Source organism: Pterocles gutturalis, unplaced genomic scaffold, assembly GCF_000699245.1.
Source record: "Pterocles gutturalis isolate BGI_N339 unplaced genomic scaffold, ASM69924v1 scaffold39857, whole genome shotgun sequence".
NCBI classification, from domain to species: domain Eukaryota; kingdom Metazoa; phylum Chordata; class Aves; order Pterocliformes; family Pteroclidae; genus Pterocles; species Pterocles gutturalis.
In genome coordinates, this window is record NW_010111597.1 from 1 (window position 1) to 14296 (window position 14296).

General features: G+C 42.6%; 1 protein-coding gene across 1 annotated transcript in view; it reads right to left on the bottom strand.

Annotated features, from left to right (window-relative positions):
- Window positions 1–9007: 9007 nt before the first annotated feature.
- Window positions 9008–14296, bottom strand: part of DDX47 (DEAD (Asp-Glu-Ala-Asp) box polypeptide 47) — a gene marked incomplete at its 5' end in the record, with an annotated part of 7644 nt that continues 2355 nt past the window's right edge. Inside the window, 9 exons of the mRNA XM_010073779.1 lie at window positions 9008–9562; window positions 9656–9785; window positions 10315–10385; window positions 11776–11913; window positions 12219–12365; window positions 12534–12650; window positions 12771–12842; window positions 13354–13472; window positions 14133–14204. Of these exons, the coding sequence (XP_010072081.1) occupies window positions 9440–9562; window positions 9656–9785; window positions 10315–10385; window positions 11776–11913; window positions 12219–12365; window positions 12534–12650; window positions 12771–12842; window positions 13354–13472; window positions 14133–14204 (989 nt within the window). The remainder of the gene's footprint in view (window positions 9563–9655; window positions 9786–10314; window positions 10386–11775; window positions 11914–12218; window positions 12366–12533; window positions 12651–12770; window positions 12843–13353; window positions 13473–14132; window positions 14205–14296) is intronic.

Here is a 14296-nt window from a genome sequence, read left to right on the forward strand (position 1 = left end):
TCTCTCTTTGGCAAGTGGGGCTACTGTTAACACCACCATTATTTTACAGCAAGCGTTACAGCAATTCTCTATAAGCGTTACAATAAAAACTTTTATAAATTGGCATATATTCATAAGGTTATATATTGCATATGTGATCAATATTACACATATTAGGTATATTGTTAGGTTGTGAGGTTCACCTGGAGGTCAACTTTGATTCAGGGCCTCACTGCTCAGGCCCTAGTATTTCAATGCTGTATGTGAATGAAGGGATCCCACATATGCTATGGATTTGAGCAATATTATTGCTGACTCCAAGGGCTTTATCAAGTTACAGGGCCGTGATGTACATGAGAACTTACATTACATGGGATTAGATCTTCCTCAGTCAGAACTGAACTCACACAATAGATCTGAAGCTGTGTTGAACTGGAACCAAACAAAACTGACTTCGGTTCTTAGCTGACAACCCTAAATGAGAACTAAATCCAACCTATAATGATTCACCTGTCTGATCAGCAGTGTGGTTTTACTAGAGGTAAAAGCAAGGGAAAGCAGAAATCCACGTGTGTGATTCTGCCAAACAAAACACACATTCTGGATGCATCACATGGCAGTCTGTCTTCTTTAGTGAACACAGCATCTGTTGCAGTCCTGTTCCAATTAAAAAAATATCTCCTATTACATAACAGTTGATAATCCCCAATCTCTGGAGTGGTTAATCTAGATGTGCACATGGTTAAAACCTCTGCTGGCCAATCGAAATCTGACTTTCCTAACTACTCATTTATAATCATCAAGCAGAGAAATGACACTGTTGAGTCTGTTACTGGTTAGGATGTATCCTAACCTTCCAGAACAGCATGAAGTTTTGATAGGTTTGCCCTAAATCAAACTATCCTTCACTCATCAAAAGGATTTGAGAGTAATAACAATTAATGAGTTTAAAGGAGTTGTTGAATATAAATGAACCATCTCTTCCTAACAAGCAGTCCCACATTGTTAAGCAACTAGAGACTTGCCCAGAGAGCTCAGCAGGATCTCCATTGCTTTTTATAATTTATCTCATTGCTTTGTATATTCTATGGCACCTGTGAATACAGACCTCAGTCAGGCCCTGAACGGCTGAGGTGGGATATGCCTGCAGGTGTGCAACACCTCCACCTGCACAGGGGCTGTTGGAGTAGCTTCCTCCAGCAAGAGGCTTCAAAGCACAAAGGTGTCTCCCAAAAAGCCATCAAGACGGGGAGAGCCACACGGGAACTGCTGAGACAGCTCACATCTCCCCTGCACCCTGGAAAGCACAAGGAAGGCAGCACTAGAAGCAAACAGCTTAGGCAGGCACCTGTCCATCAGCAGGGAGAAGAGCTTGCAGAACCATATTGTAGTTTAGCGTGAACAGCAAAGCAAAGAACCAGCCCTGGGGCAGTTTAGGGACCTGGTTGCAGGCTGCTTCGTGGGGCAAGGCTGGGGAGAAACAAGCAGGGCAGAGTGCAGAAGGTGCTTAGAAAGCGGGATGCATACATGAGACCTTCTCGGTGAAGGAAGGGAGTCAGACATGTAGGAATGGCTAAAGGTGGAGGAAGAAGATGGGAGGTCCCAAAAAAAGCACCAAATAATGGAGGCTTAATAATGCAACACATGCTGGGGCATGCTGAGCATAAGGAGATCTTGCTCAGGGAAGATCTCAGAGCAGAACTTGTCAGGCCTGTGTCAGCAGCAGGACTGAAGCACAGGGTTGCCAGTTAATTATGTGAAGTGAGGCCTTGGCCTATGCTTCCAGAAGAATAAGTCAGTCCATGTGGAAAGGCCTGAAAGCAGGGAGGGAGGCTGCACCCAGGCACTCTTGGGCAGAGGAGCTCCCCTACTTCAGGCCATGAAGAGAGATTCCCCCTCCCTCTGCCACAGGAGAGGTGGCTCCCCAGCTGCGTGTCCCTGCCAGCACCACTGCCTCAAGATCTCTGTCACTGAATGGTTCCAAATGTTGGTGGAATCCCTTTGTTAGCTTTATCTGATCAAATGATGGGAGCGGACTGAGTAATGATGCAATCCTGCAGACAACGCAGGAGAGAAGCAAGACCTACGCAGCAAAATTTTGCTGACATGCAGAGCAGGCAGGCAAACCTGCTCTGGTGTATCACTACAGCCTTGCACGTCAGGCAGTCCTGGCTTCTGCCATGGGCCTCAGCCCATTCCCCATTTCAGCCACAGAGAAAAGCCTTCAAGCCAAAGCAGGACCTGGGGCAGTGCACAAGCTCACGAGCTGTTTCCTTCTATCCAAGATTAATTTTAACGCTCAGCATGGCTTCTGGTGCAGTTACTTTACTTTAGCAAAGCAGGCAGAAATTTACATATTTGTCCTCCCACTGCAAAGGCTAAAGAGTGTCCATATCACAGAAGCCACTTCAAAGCAAGGTCACCCATCCATGGTTGGCTTCAGATTTCTACTTGTCGAAGGTCTTTCCCCACCAAGAGAGATAACAGCTCCATGCAACTCACCATCCAGCTATAAGGAGGAACTTCCGCACCCATCAATCCTCTTTGAGGCAGAAAAGCATCTCTCTCCATGCATTTTCTGTGCTCCCCATGTAAACTGGTAGTACATGGTCCTCTAGCTCTCAGGTGATCAGAGAAGGGCTGACATGGCATACAACGCTGAACACTTCCACCAGGAGGCTGCCCTGGCCCAAGTAGGAGAGGCTAAAGAGCATGGCAAAGGGGGAGAGTTCTCAGTTTTTATCCTCCTTGGCCCAGGACAAGCAAACACTGCTAGTTCAGGGGCTCTGCCTTCCTTTCCAAGAAAGAAGAGAAAAATTAGCTTTCCAAGGGGCTTGTGTTTTTTTTTTTTTTTAAAGAAATATAGCCTTATTTGCTCTGTGTTCAAGATACAGAGATAAAGACCCTCACCAAAGTTTTCACTGATGCCTTCCAGCAAGCTGCCTTCCCATTGCACAACAGGTTTATCAACAACAGAAGGCTAACAGGGTCCTGCACTAGCCACATCTTCCTCTACATCTTCCTCTTCTACCAAATTCAAGTGCCACAACTGTCTACTACAGGATTTTCAAAGAAACACGACAGTCACATACTCACAAACAGAAGACCAAGAAGACCAGTGACAGTAATTCCCCTTCCACCAGCTGAACACAACCCTGATTGAGAGGGAGATTCCTCACTAATCACAAAGAGCTGTTCATCAGCCAGACCAAGTGTCAGCATCTGACCTGTGAAAGCAGCGCTGGAATTTTCAAAGAGGGGAAGTAGACCAGCATTTAGAGGATGGATCTTCAAAAAGTCATCCTCTGATAGAGGCAGTATAGTTGGAGTAAAAAAGTCACATCTGAATGGGAGCATTGGAAGAGCCAAAGGGTCACAAAACGCTAGCATGCTTTGCAAGGAAGGGCTTTTTAACAAACTCATCTGAGATGAGCAAGCCTGGCTGCAGCCAGCCAGATGAACACAAGCAGAAGAGACGCTACCTCTAAATTTGGTCTTGGAGAGAACAGACTAGCAAATCTATTTCTCACATTTCTTCCATGGACCTTTCATAACCATTCCTTGCTATGTTATCCATTTTGGAGAGCATAGCCAATACTTTGCATTTTTAAACATTTGCATTTTTATTTAAACTTTTCTTGAAAATTAGAAAGGCAACTCCAAGATTTCTAGTTAATACTAAAGGAATCCTCACCAACGGGTGGAGAGAGCCCAAACTAAGATACACGTACATGACTTGAGTGTGTCCAATTGAAAATAGTCCATAGTTTTGCAGAATCTCTAAGAGGCATCTTGAGACCTGCAACTGCAGGAATGGAAAGCTGATTCTGCCTAGGCTCTGTCAAAGGACTCTGCTTCATATTGCTGGCTGTGTTTGAAGAAGACTAGTCCTTAAGAGCCAAAGAGAGCCTCTGGCAGGCACGAAGATTTAACACACTTGTAAGCATGCACATGAGCAGCAGTAATAGGAAGTCATTCACTAGTGGTGAATTCATTATTCTGAATGCATATTGAGGGAGAAGTATTACTTCCCTGCTGGTGATAAAACAAGCACAGAAGCCAGCAAGGACAGATCAGGCTGGGTATCTCCCATTATAAATTCCCTTCAACCGAGCTACAATAAAGACAGTAGAAGACCAAGTATATCCAATTACGTGCTTGACTGAGGTACCTTAACTTCTGTTGCTTTAAATAAAATTGAACACACTTTCTCCCAGGCTTGCTCCATGGATTCCTGTGCCCTCTTACATTGCTACTGTAGGAAAGAAGGTACTTTTGTAACTCCAGTTCTCACTGTACAAAAGACTTTTTGCTACATCAAAGACAAGAAATTTCATGGTTTATCCCTGTTCATGGGACAGAGCAGATGTACAACAAAAACCACACGAAGGAATAATTTTCTTCCAGAAAGTCAGCATAACCAAAGCAATTCAACCTTGTCATGCAGCCCTCCCTCTACCTCACACAGATGACTTGCAGAGCAAGTTTTGCTATTTGCCTTTTTCACAGAGATCTGTTCGTGGGTGAAAATCTTGAGAAGGATTAAAGGGGACTTAACTCAGTCCAAATGGGAAACGTGCCAAAAAAATCCTGCCTTTCTTGACACTATCAATTAGGGAGGAAGAAGTGGTGGACAGAGGAATAGTCTCTGTGAGAGGCCTGTCAATAGGGTTCTTTTTCTGCCTTTGTTAGGATTTGAATGGAAGACAAAACACTACCCCCCTTTTACATAGGAAGCCCATATTGCATTTGCCTTTCCTTAGGAACCTTTAGCAAGCACCAAGCCCAAGGGAAGGCAGAAACTTTTGACGGAGTCCTATCTCTAGACTTTATTTTAAGGAGAGGCAAGACAGCAGCATGTACATCTCTGCAATGATGAACATCCTCCAGCAGAGAAGGCAAAGATAAAAACAGTCCTCTTCTCTTAGGGCATGCAAAGTTACCCTGTGTTAACTTCTAGTAAACATAGCTTCAGGCTTCTAGATACTCCCCTGAAAAAGTGCTGAACAAGCTCCTAGGGCATCCACCCCTCCCTGAGGTCCTACAATGTCAACAGCTGAAGACTGCACAGCACCACTGTCTCCTATTGCACAACTAGGCAGGACCTTCACACATGCAACACACATCCTCGCATGAAATATGACATATACTTCAAGGCACATACCTGTGTCCCAGTGGGGCTTTGGAAGCAGAAAAAAAGTGCTATTGTTATAATCAAGTTTCCATATCTGCAGGGTCCTCAGAAGAGATACAGCACTGGAGGCATGGCTATATTCATCCCTGGGCCAGAGAGCAAGCGACCATTCCTAGTTCTTAGGTGTCAGAGGAATGAAACATCCTTAGCTCTCCCTTTTAAATATTGTTATTCAGAAGGAGCTTTCATAGTCTGACCAAAAAAAAAAAAGCCATCTCACTAAGAAAGTGTCTTTTTTTTTTTTTTTTTTTTTTTTTTTTACAGACTCAAGAGTTTACCCCAGAGCTTGGGATTCTATCAGAAACTCTTATTCTGATTCTCAATGTTCACACAGTCATTGGCTTTTCCCCCCCAAAAAATCTATTGGTAAGTGCATAAGCAAGAGCAGGAAGAATTCAGAATGACTACATGGACTACCTCTGGCACCAAAGCTGGATTATTACAGCACTTGATCTGCAACATTTACAAGAATTAATTGCTCACTTGAATGTTTACAGAAGCTCCTCACATGCCACTGCAGGCAAACCACAACTTCTCATTCATACAACATCAAAATGCTTTGTACATGACTGTGTCTTTCACAGGTCGTGCAATTAATTCCATTCCTTCTTAAGTACTTCCAAGAGCTTTTAAGTATGTTGGATATTTTCCTTCTTTAGTGCTTGGCTAAACTGGGAATGTTTACTAATTTCAATCCTGCTTTGTAAACTAAGGCCTTCCAGATCCCAAATCACTTCTTACTCTGAGAGTTCCCTCCTAAACTGAGCCTCTTCTTAGCACAAGTTAACGGTGTTCCTAGAAGGTCATCATACTTAGCTCTCCCTCTTGGTCATCTCTACATTTCTGGGGCAGGGGGTAAGGTGGTCTGACAGGTCCTTGAATAGGCTGTGTTCTTCATGATTCTTTTAAGCAGACTTGGGCTTAGGCCTGCACCACAGAAAAAAGCCCTGGGTTCCCCACCTTGGGTCCCAGCTGTGCTTTCCTGCCCATGTCTTCCCTTGCAGCCCCTAGGCAGCAGGTGCACAGTACTGGGGAACCGAGGTGGGCAAATCCATTTCAGACAGATCAATCCAGCACAGCTTCTGCTCTGGACCAGTGTGGTTGCAGGGACTGCTACTTTTTCCAGCTGTCCTCACTTGTCTTGAGGTCAGTTATCCACACTGGTATCAATGTTTAATTTTACTCCTCCCCTCCACAGGATTGTCCTGCTTCTGCTAGCTCTAGAACATTTAAATGAAAGACACTATATCCTCATTCTTTACTGCCTGAGGTAGTCATCTATGCAGTATTAAAAATAAAAGCTATAAAACATTATTTGAAATACATATTACAAGTATATAAACAATCACCTTCTCATAAGGACTTGGGAAGTGCAGAATTGTTTCAAACTGCAAACACCTCCACTGAACACCTTCTGAGAACAAGCTTTTGTTGAAATGTCACTTGAGTCTCAACCACAAAAAAATTACAGGTTTTGTTAGCTTGATCCTACTTTATGTCACATTAAGGTTAAACCTCCACTTTAGCTCCCTGCTGTGCAAAGAATCAGTGTGGAGATAGGTGTGCTTCAGAACTGCCCTTCAAGAGTCCTCCTGACTGAACAAACACACTGGCATCAGTTGTTGTACAAAAGTATGCAGCCACACACATACCAGTGCTGGTATTTTCTGAACTGCCTTTTATCCAGGGCGCAACAGGTCTCACTCCATTCTTTTCCCCTCATGTTTCATTAGATCAGCTACAGATTTTGCTTCAGCCTGGCTGCAAATTCTGTTTTGACCAAAGACATCTTTAGACACTCCCTATTCCACTTCAGTTATACAAACTCACACATGGCATAATCACAAGAAGAAACTATTTCCTGCCTCTCCAAGCTGTTGAGATATTTTTAGTTGAAATTGAACGCACATACCTGCAGCAGGTGAGGCACCAGTTGAGAATTGTGGGTGTGGTGAGACCTTTGCTTTTATAGTGCAATTTTTTCTATGGCTTGTCATTTCAAATCAAGGGAGGTGGCCAGCCATCTAGGAGTCACTCCTCTCAAGGAGGCTCTGCACCCTTTTACAAAGCACAGCTCTACCTCCCTCCTGTTATTCTTGCAGCTGCAGAGGAGGGATAGAGAATCTTTGATCCTGTCAACAGGCAAGACAGATCCTCTCTGCTGTTGCAGCCTTCCACACAGGAAAGAACAAAGAGAGATGCTAGAGTCTCTACTAATCTATTAAAGAAAACCTCATACTACTTCTGAAAGGAACAACCCTGTCCTACCTCCTCCAGCAATAAAATTGTGCTTCACACCACTCCACAAGATTGGTTCAGGACTGATTCTGCATGCAACCTGTTACATAGCTGGGAATAACACTAAGGGGTTTTCCAGAGACCCAGGAGCCTCAGAGGGATTTAATTTTCATTTGTTGATAGCAGGACCAACCCTGTCCTGCTTGTGAATGGTTAAGATATTTTGTTCAAGCATCCAGCAGGACAGAAGACCAGTTGGGAGAGTTCGCTTGCTCCATGGGGAACGAGTATTTGCATCTCCACCCATCTGCTCACTCATTTTATTGCTCTCTCTCTGGTCTATTCTAGGGTTGCTTCCTCTTACCTGTGCAGAACCCTACCACAGGGCCCCAAAGAATTAACCTGTTCTTGTTACTGGGCTTCTACCCCTGCTTCTCTGCACTAGGACCCATGGAAGACATCTATTCTCTTCCTGCTTTACAAGAATGCTCTTAGCAGTCAACATACCCAATATCTGTACCCCTTACTTATCTGCCACTGATCTTAGATGGCTTTAGAGCTCCCAAACTCGAAGGTGAGTATTCAGGAGATTTGAGTAAATTGCTACCAAGAAAAAGGACAAAATAAGAACACTGGCACTGTTCTCACACCAGAGAGTATGTTCGCTCCTCATGAAGACAACAGAGCTGTTTTAATTTAAAAAAAAATATGTTCCCCTTAGTTTTAACCATGATGGTTTTTGTAATGTTGCAAGATTCATTGCTCCAAACAAGAGTATAAAAGCATTCTGACTAGCATACATTTGAGTATTAAATTTATGTTGACACTATGAAGTAACCATTTTGCTCATCTTTACTACTGCAGTAGTTTCTGCTTTCCATTTAGATCTAAAAAAAGAATCTTTTGAACATTGTTTTTCATGTAGCAGAAACTCAAGTTTACGAGTGGTTCTAAGGTATATTAAATTTTCATGCTGAGTGATCACGAAGGCACTTCTCACCCTTCTCTGCCCACCAGCAGGTATATCCAGAGCGAAAATTTTTATTGCCAATGGGAAATAGCACTAGCCTTCTGGTTTGATATGAAGATAAGTACATTTATCCCATTCTTGCAAGAGTCTATTTATATGGCACTAGAACTCTGCCTAAGACAGAGAAATAATAGGGAAAAACAGAAAGAGCCTCTATGATACCTGTTTTTTATTCACCACCCAGCTTGTGAGCTCCTTTCCCATGTAAATACTACCCTCTTGTGTTGGTTTGTAAGTAGTACAAGAATCAGCCACCAAAGAAAAACCTCACCAAAACCCAGACCTCTCCTTGATCTTGCCAATCATTACAGATTCTGGATCGAATTCCAGGCAGTGAATAGCGTAATCCTGCCAAAATAGGTTCTCTCTGTGCTGGGCCACTCTTCAGCTGACACATTTAAAGTATTGATGTCACATCTGAATCGCTAAGATTGACCTAAGAAGAAAACCTTCTGGCAGAGCTGACATTCAAAATGAGCAGAACAGGTCAGTAATAAGACAAGGAAAACCAGGTAGCTTTAAAATTAAGCAAAATATATTTGGAATTCTCCACGTCACATGCCCTTTCACTAAGGCAAGGGCATCACAGCTGTGCTGGGGAAACTCAGTTGCTTCTTTTAACATTTTCCTCTCTTTCTTCTGACAGTCCTATCTCACCTCAGAGGCATTCAGTGAGTTCGGGTAGTAAGACAGGCTGCAGCAGTGGGAAAGCTGCGCGCACACTGCACATCTTTGTGAATGAGCAGGGCCAGACCACAACTGCTTTCAGGTCCAGAGGTGATAGCCTGGTGTCTCTGAAAGTAAGACAGGTCCCATGGTACCACAATAGGCCAAGCTCAGTCCGTAATGGGCGAAGCAGAAGAGAAGACGTTTTCCAGGTGGACTGCCCAATTTCATAAGTAGTTCTGAAAAAATCCACTGGAGATGACTTGGTAGACTGTTTTTGCCAAGCTCATGTAGCCATAAAGAGAAAAATAAGAGTCTGTCCAAATACTTAACTAGAAAGCTTTCCTTCTCTTCTTTTTCCCACCTGCCACCTTATTCCTGACACCAATAGCTTCTTCTGTGTCATCATCATCATCATTCCGAGATCGCTTCTTCTCTCCCTGCTCCCGCAGCTCCTGCAATGCAATCAAGAGATTTATCAACAGTTGTGGCACCTGAGGAAATTCAGACTACAACAGCAAGTAGAGGGACAAAAAGCCAGCACCCACCATTCGAGCAAATCTCTGGGCCTCAGCCACACGCTCTGTCAGCATCATAACTTCTTCCTCTTGCATGGGGAATGCTGGCAGCTTCTTGCCAATCAGGTGTTCAATGCGCTGGAACAGCTCTACATCATACCTGAGAAAAGAAAAAACACCAGCTTGAATCAGCCCTCCTGAGAGTGCTTCAGCTGTCACCACCACAGACATCACCCCTTATCTCCAGTCCACAGACATTAGCTTGTGCTGATGGTCTTGCAAGCAACTCTTAACTGAATCCAAATTATGCCATCGTTCAGGACAGCTTCCCTGATTTATTCAGCTCATCTCTGTTCAGAAGTATTTGGCAAAGACTTTTTTTTACACAAATATTTCAGTATTTATCAGAAAACCACACTTAGTTAACCTGCATTACATATTATAAAAAAGTATGTATGTTATACAATCAAGCTATAAACAGTTAGTTCTGCTCATTACATGCCTGCTTCCAGAATTTATCCTAGACCTTTCTCCCTCCCCACCTGGGGCTTTGAATTATCTCCCCAAAATAAATCCAACTGGCACTTCGAAATGAAAAGTAGTATTTTCTTCTCACCCAGGATTAGGTCAATGTTTTCTGCTCTGAAACACAGCTGGGAATAATAAGTTTGCCACATTTTAGCACTTACTGTGTGACAAAGGTGATAGATTTGCCAGATCTCCCAGCTCGAGCTGTTCTCCCAACACGATGAATGTAATCCTGAAAACAGTTTTATTGATAAGCAATAAGATATGCGCACCAAACAGAACAAAAGTTACTGGAAATCAGTCCATGTAACTTTTCTTTAGGAAAGAACAAGAAAATGGGGAAAAAATACAGCCAAGACTAAATACTTGGGACTATGTGCAGCATCAGGAATTGAGAAGATGCTGGCTTCTGGAGGCATATCTTTGGTTTTAACATTTGAATTCTTCTCTTTCTAAAGGAGAAGACCACCTCCAATTATTCAAGATGGCAGGACGAAAGTTGTGATACATGACTTTGCTAATAAACTATCACTTCCTTGAAAAGCTAATATTTAAAGTAAGCTAACGTCTGCATTTTCAGTCTTGGGATCTAGTGCTCTACACAGTCTGTCTTCCAGACAAACTCTCTTGCAAGTAGATTTAAATTTGGCAAGCACAGTGAAAGAGAGGATGAATGAGAACAATTTGGAAGCATCTGATCTATTGAGCGTCTTCTGTTTATATAGTTCTAGGCTGTTTTCCAGGTTTCATACTCCCATTATAGAAATCAAAATAGTCCCTTCTCCATGCAGGATCTGCGGAGAAAGGAAGCATCATGTGTTCTGTGAAACGGTTAGATGAGAGGGAGGGGCACAAAAACTGCAACTACATCATTCAAGCTGCTGCCCCCATAATTTTTTTTTTAACTTTTGTCTTTTCACAATGTTAAAAGCAGTGTCTTCAAAAGAATCACCATACTTTTTTTCTGTTTGCAATGTGTAGTATCTTTGATCTTTATAAGGAACAATAGCAATTCCTGAAATGCACGTTAATGGTATGCTTTCTGAAACTAGGCTGGGAAACAAAGTCACAGCCCTAAGATAAAACTACACTTTCTATAAGGTAGAGAGTTAGTAACTCACTTTTTTCAGTTTGCTGTACTTTTTTGATGTGAAGGTGAAACATATTAAAGACATCTTTCTTGATCAAATCCTCATTGAACATAAAAAGATAAATTCTACTTATTTTTTTAAAGCAGTTTAAAATGTGAAGGCAGACCTGGATCACAGGAACAGAGATGATAACTTGAAACTAGCAATATGTTAAAACTATTTTCAAAGTCTAGAATCCCTTTAATGTAATATGGCAAAACACATACTCTTGAGCAGAAATACAAAGACACAGAACATCCCTCACTTCCCCTCTTCGCTTATGGGATCAGTTCTACAATCCAGGTGAGGCCACCCAATGAAAACAAGATACCAACTCAATTTCAGAGGCTGAACTACATCTTTTGATCTACAGAACTCTGAACTAAGACTTCCAGTCAGCAGAACAAAGAAAACGTGTCTCTGTTCCTTTGCCTAGCTTCACTATGCCTCCTGGTGACCAGAAGCTCTCAGCTGGCACACAGACTAGCTTACCTTAGAGTGCGTAGGAATATCAAAGTTTATCACCACATCTACGTGTGGGATGTCCAGACCTCTGCTTGCAACATCAGTAGCCAGCAGAATAGAACGTGCCTTTGCCTTGAACTTGTTTAGAGAGCCCAAGCGTTTATTCTGGAAAGGAGAAGGACAAAAAGGGAATGAGAGAATAATGATAATCTTGGTTAATATGCTCTTGTTGAAATACTGGTACAGAAGAACTGGGGGAGAAACTACTCAAAAATCTCACTTCTCTAATTTCTTTTTGAACCATTACACAATCCGTGGCAGCATTCAAATTAGGTTAATTTCTAGGGATCAGTCCAGTTCACTAGCTGTGAAATACTCCTTCCGCAAAGTAGCTGTGACTCAGTAGGGTGCAGCCGATTTCCCAAGTCACAGATCTCCTGTCTACTCCATTCTGTGGGCTATGCCCATACCTGACTCATCTGGCCATGGAGAGGAATGGCAGTGAACCCCAGGTTGCGAAGCAGTAGAGCAGTCCTCTGAGTATTGTTACACGTACTACAGAATATCATGAAAGAGTTTCCAGCTAGTTCATTCAAGATATAAACCAGGTAGCTGTCCTGTAAGAAAACAGACAGAGAAGGAAAAAAAAAAAAAAAAAAAGATGATCATAATATGCCACATTAAAGAGAAAGTCCAAGCTAGAGAAGATAACAAGATATTGGGCAGATGGGGGAACAGCAAGACAAGACAACATCAGAAGAGGAAAGAAACAGAAGTGGCATTACCTTGAATTTGGAGGGGATGAAAATGTAGTACTGCTGTAGTTTTTCAACTGTCTGGTACTTGGAGGAAACAGCACATTTAATAGGATTCTTCAGAGCAGCACGCTGGAGTTTTTGAACCTGGGAAGATCAATGCAAGTTAATGCCAGATGGACAGAGATCTTGTCAGAAATCTGTATCATACAGTCTAGTCAACAGTATAGCCTGATGGAAAACTAAAGCAGAGTACTCTGCTCTTACCTTCTTGGTCATGGTAGCAGAAAACAGGAATGTCTTCCTGTCTCGAGGAATCACTTTTAGTATTTTATCCACCTGTAAAAATATAAAGGAAATAGAAATGCTGAATATAACGGCAATCAAGACATAAGCCTCCTCCAAACATAATGATCATCCAAATGAAGACTAACGCATGTGTGCAACCTAGACTCACAGTAGGAACAAATTTCCCCTCTTCTAAAGGGAAGGTGTAGGCTGACAGTTTGTTGACAGTTAAGCAGTGTGAACTCCAGAAGTCCAACAGCAGTGCAGACAGGCCATACTCCTGCAGGAATGTGTGTGTGAATGTGTTCTACAGTAACTGTGTCAATGTCAAGTGCTCCAGAGAAACCAGTAGACTTTGGAGACAAAATGCCTCCTACTGTCTTGCTAGTGCTCTGCAGAACTCTAAGTTCTATTCCCACCATAGACTTTTGTATAATTATTAGATCTTAGTTACAATTTCCTATTGATTTCTACAGAACAGCTCAGTGTTTACTATATAACTGCACAACATAATTTTAAAGGGACTCATCTGGTGTTCCAAAATCTTTTGGCAGATTCCTACCTCTGTCTCAAAATCCATGTTAAGGATCCGGTCAGCCTCATCCATCACTAGGAACTTCAGAGCTCGTAAGTTGAAGCCCTTTGTGTTCTCCAGATGATCAACTAGACGGCCAGGGGTTGCTACCGACAAAATCACAAGAGCAAATTTAGAATTAAAGCGAAGTAAAAGATCCAAAGAGTCAAGAGAGTAATTCATTACAGAAATGGGATTCTTTGCCCAAGAGAAGTAAATGCAGATTGCTTTGTGGGAAGGACTCTTTCATAGGATATCTTCAAAGTGTTTTGAAATAAGACTAATGGAGTCAGAAACTCTGCAGATTGCCCTCCTTCCACCTCTCTCCCCCCCTGCCCCCCCCCAAAAAAGCCAAACCAAACAAAACAAACTGTAGTCGAGCTGCACTGAGAAGGATGATATCTGGAGTTTTGGATGGTGTTTTGGATACTTGAGAATAAAAACAACCAAACCACTGTCAGTCTAGCCAAACCAAACAAAACAAACTGTAGTCGAGCTGCACTGAGAAGGATGATATCTGGAGTTTTGGATGGTGTTTTGGATACTTGAGAATAAAAACAACCAAACCACTGTCAGTCTAAAAATGCTCTGGAATGAGCTTGTAGCTGCAAGGCTACTGGTGTATACTTTAGAAACATTAACAAGCCACTACTCAGATCTCAGGACAAACACAAATTAAGGATTTGGCAACACTTTTTGGCACTCCTCCTTTGGACAGTTGCAGTTTGATAATATTCATACCTCGTAACCCCATCATGTTAACTTACCAATTATAACATGCGGCTTCTTGGCCAAGGCCAGAGATTGAGACATTGTGTCAATTCCACCCACAATAACCGCTGCAGGACAAACAGAATATAGTGAATCTCTCAGTGTAGCATCAGTCAGCCCTTGGCACCATAGTGCTTCCTTCGACTCCCTGCCAGCCACA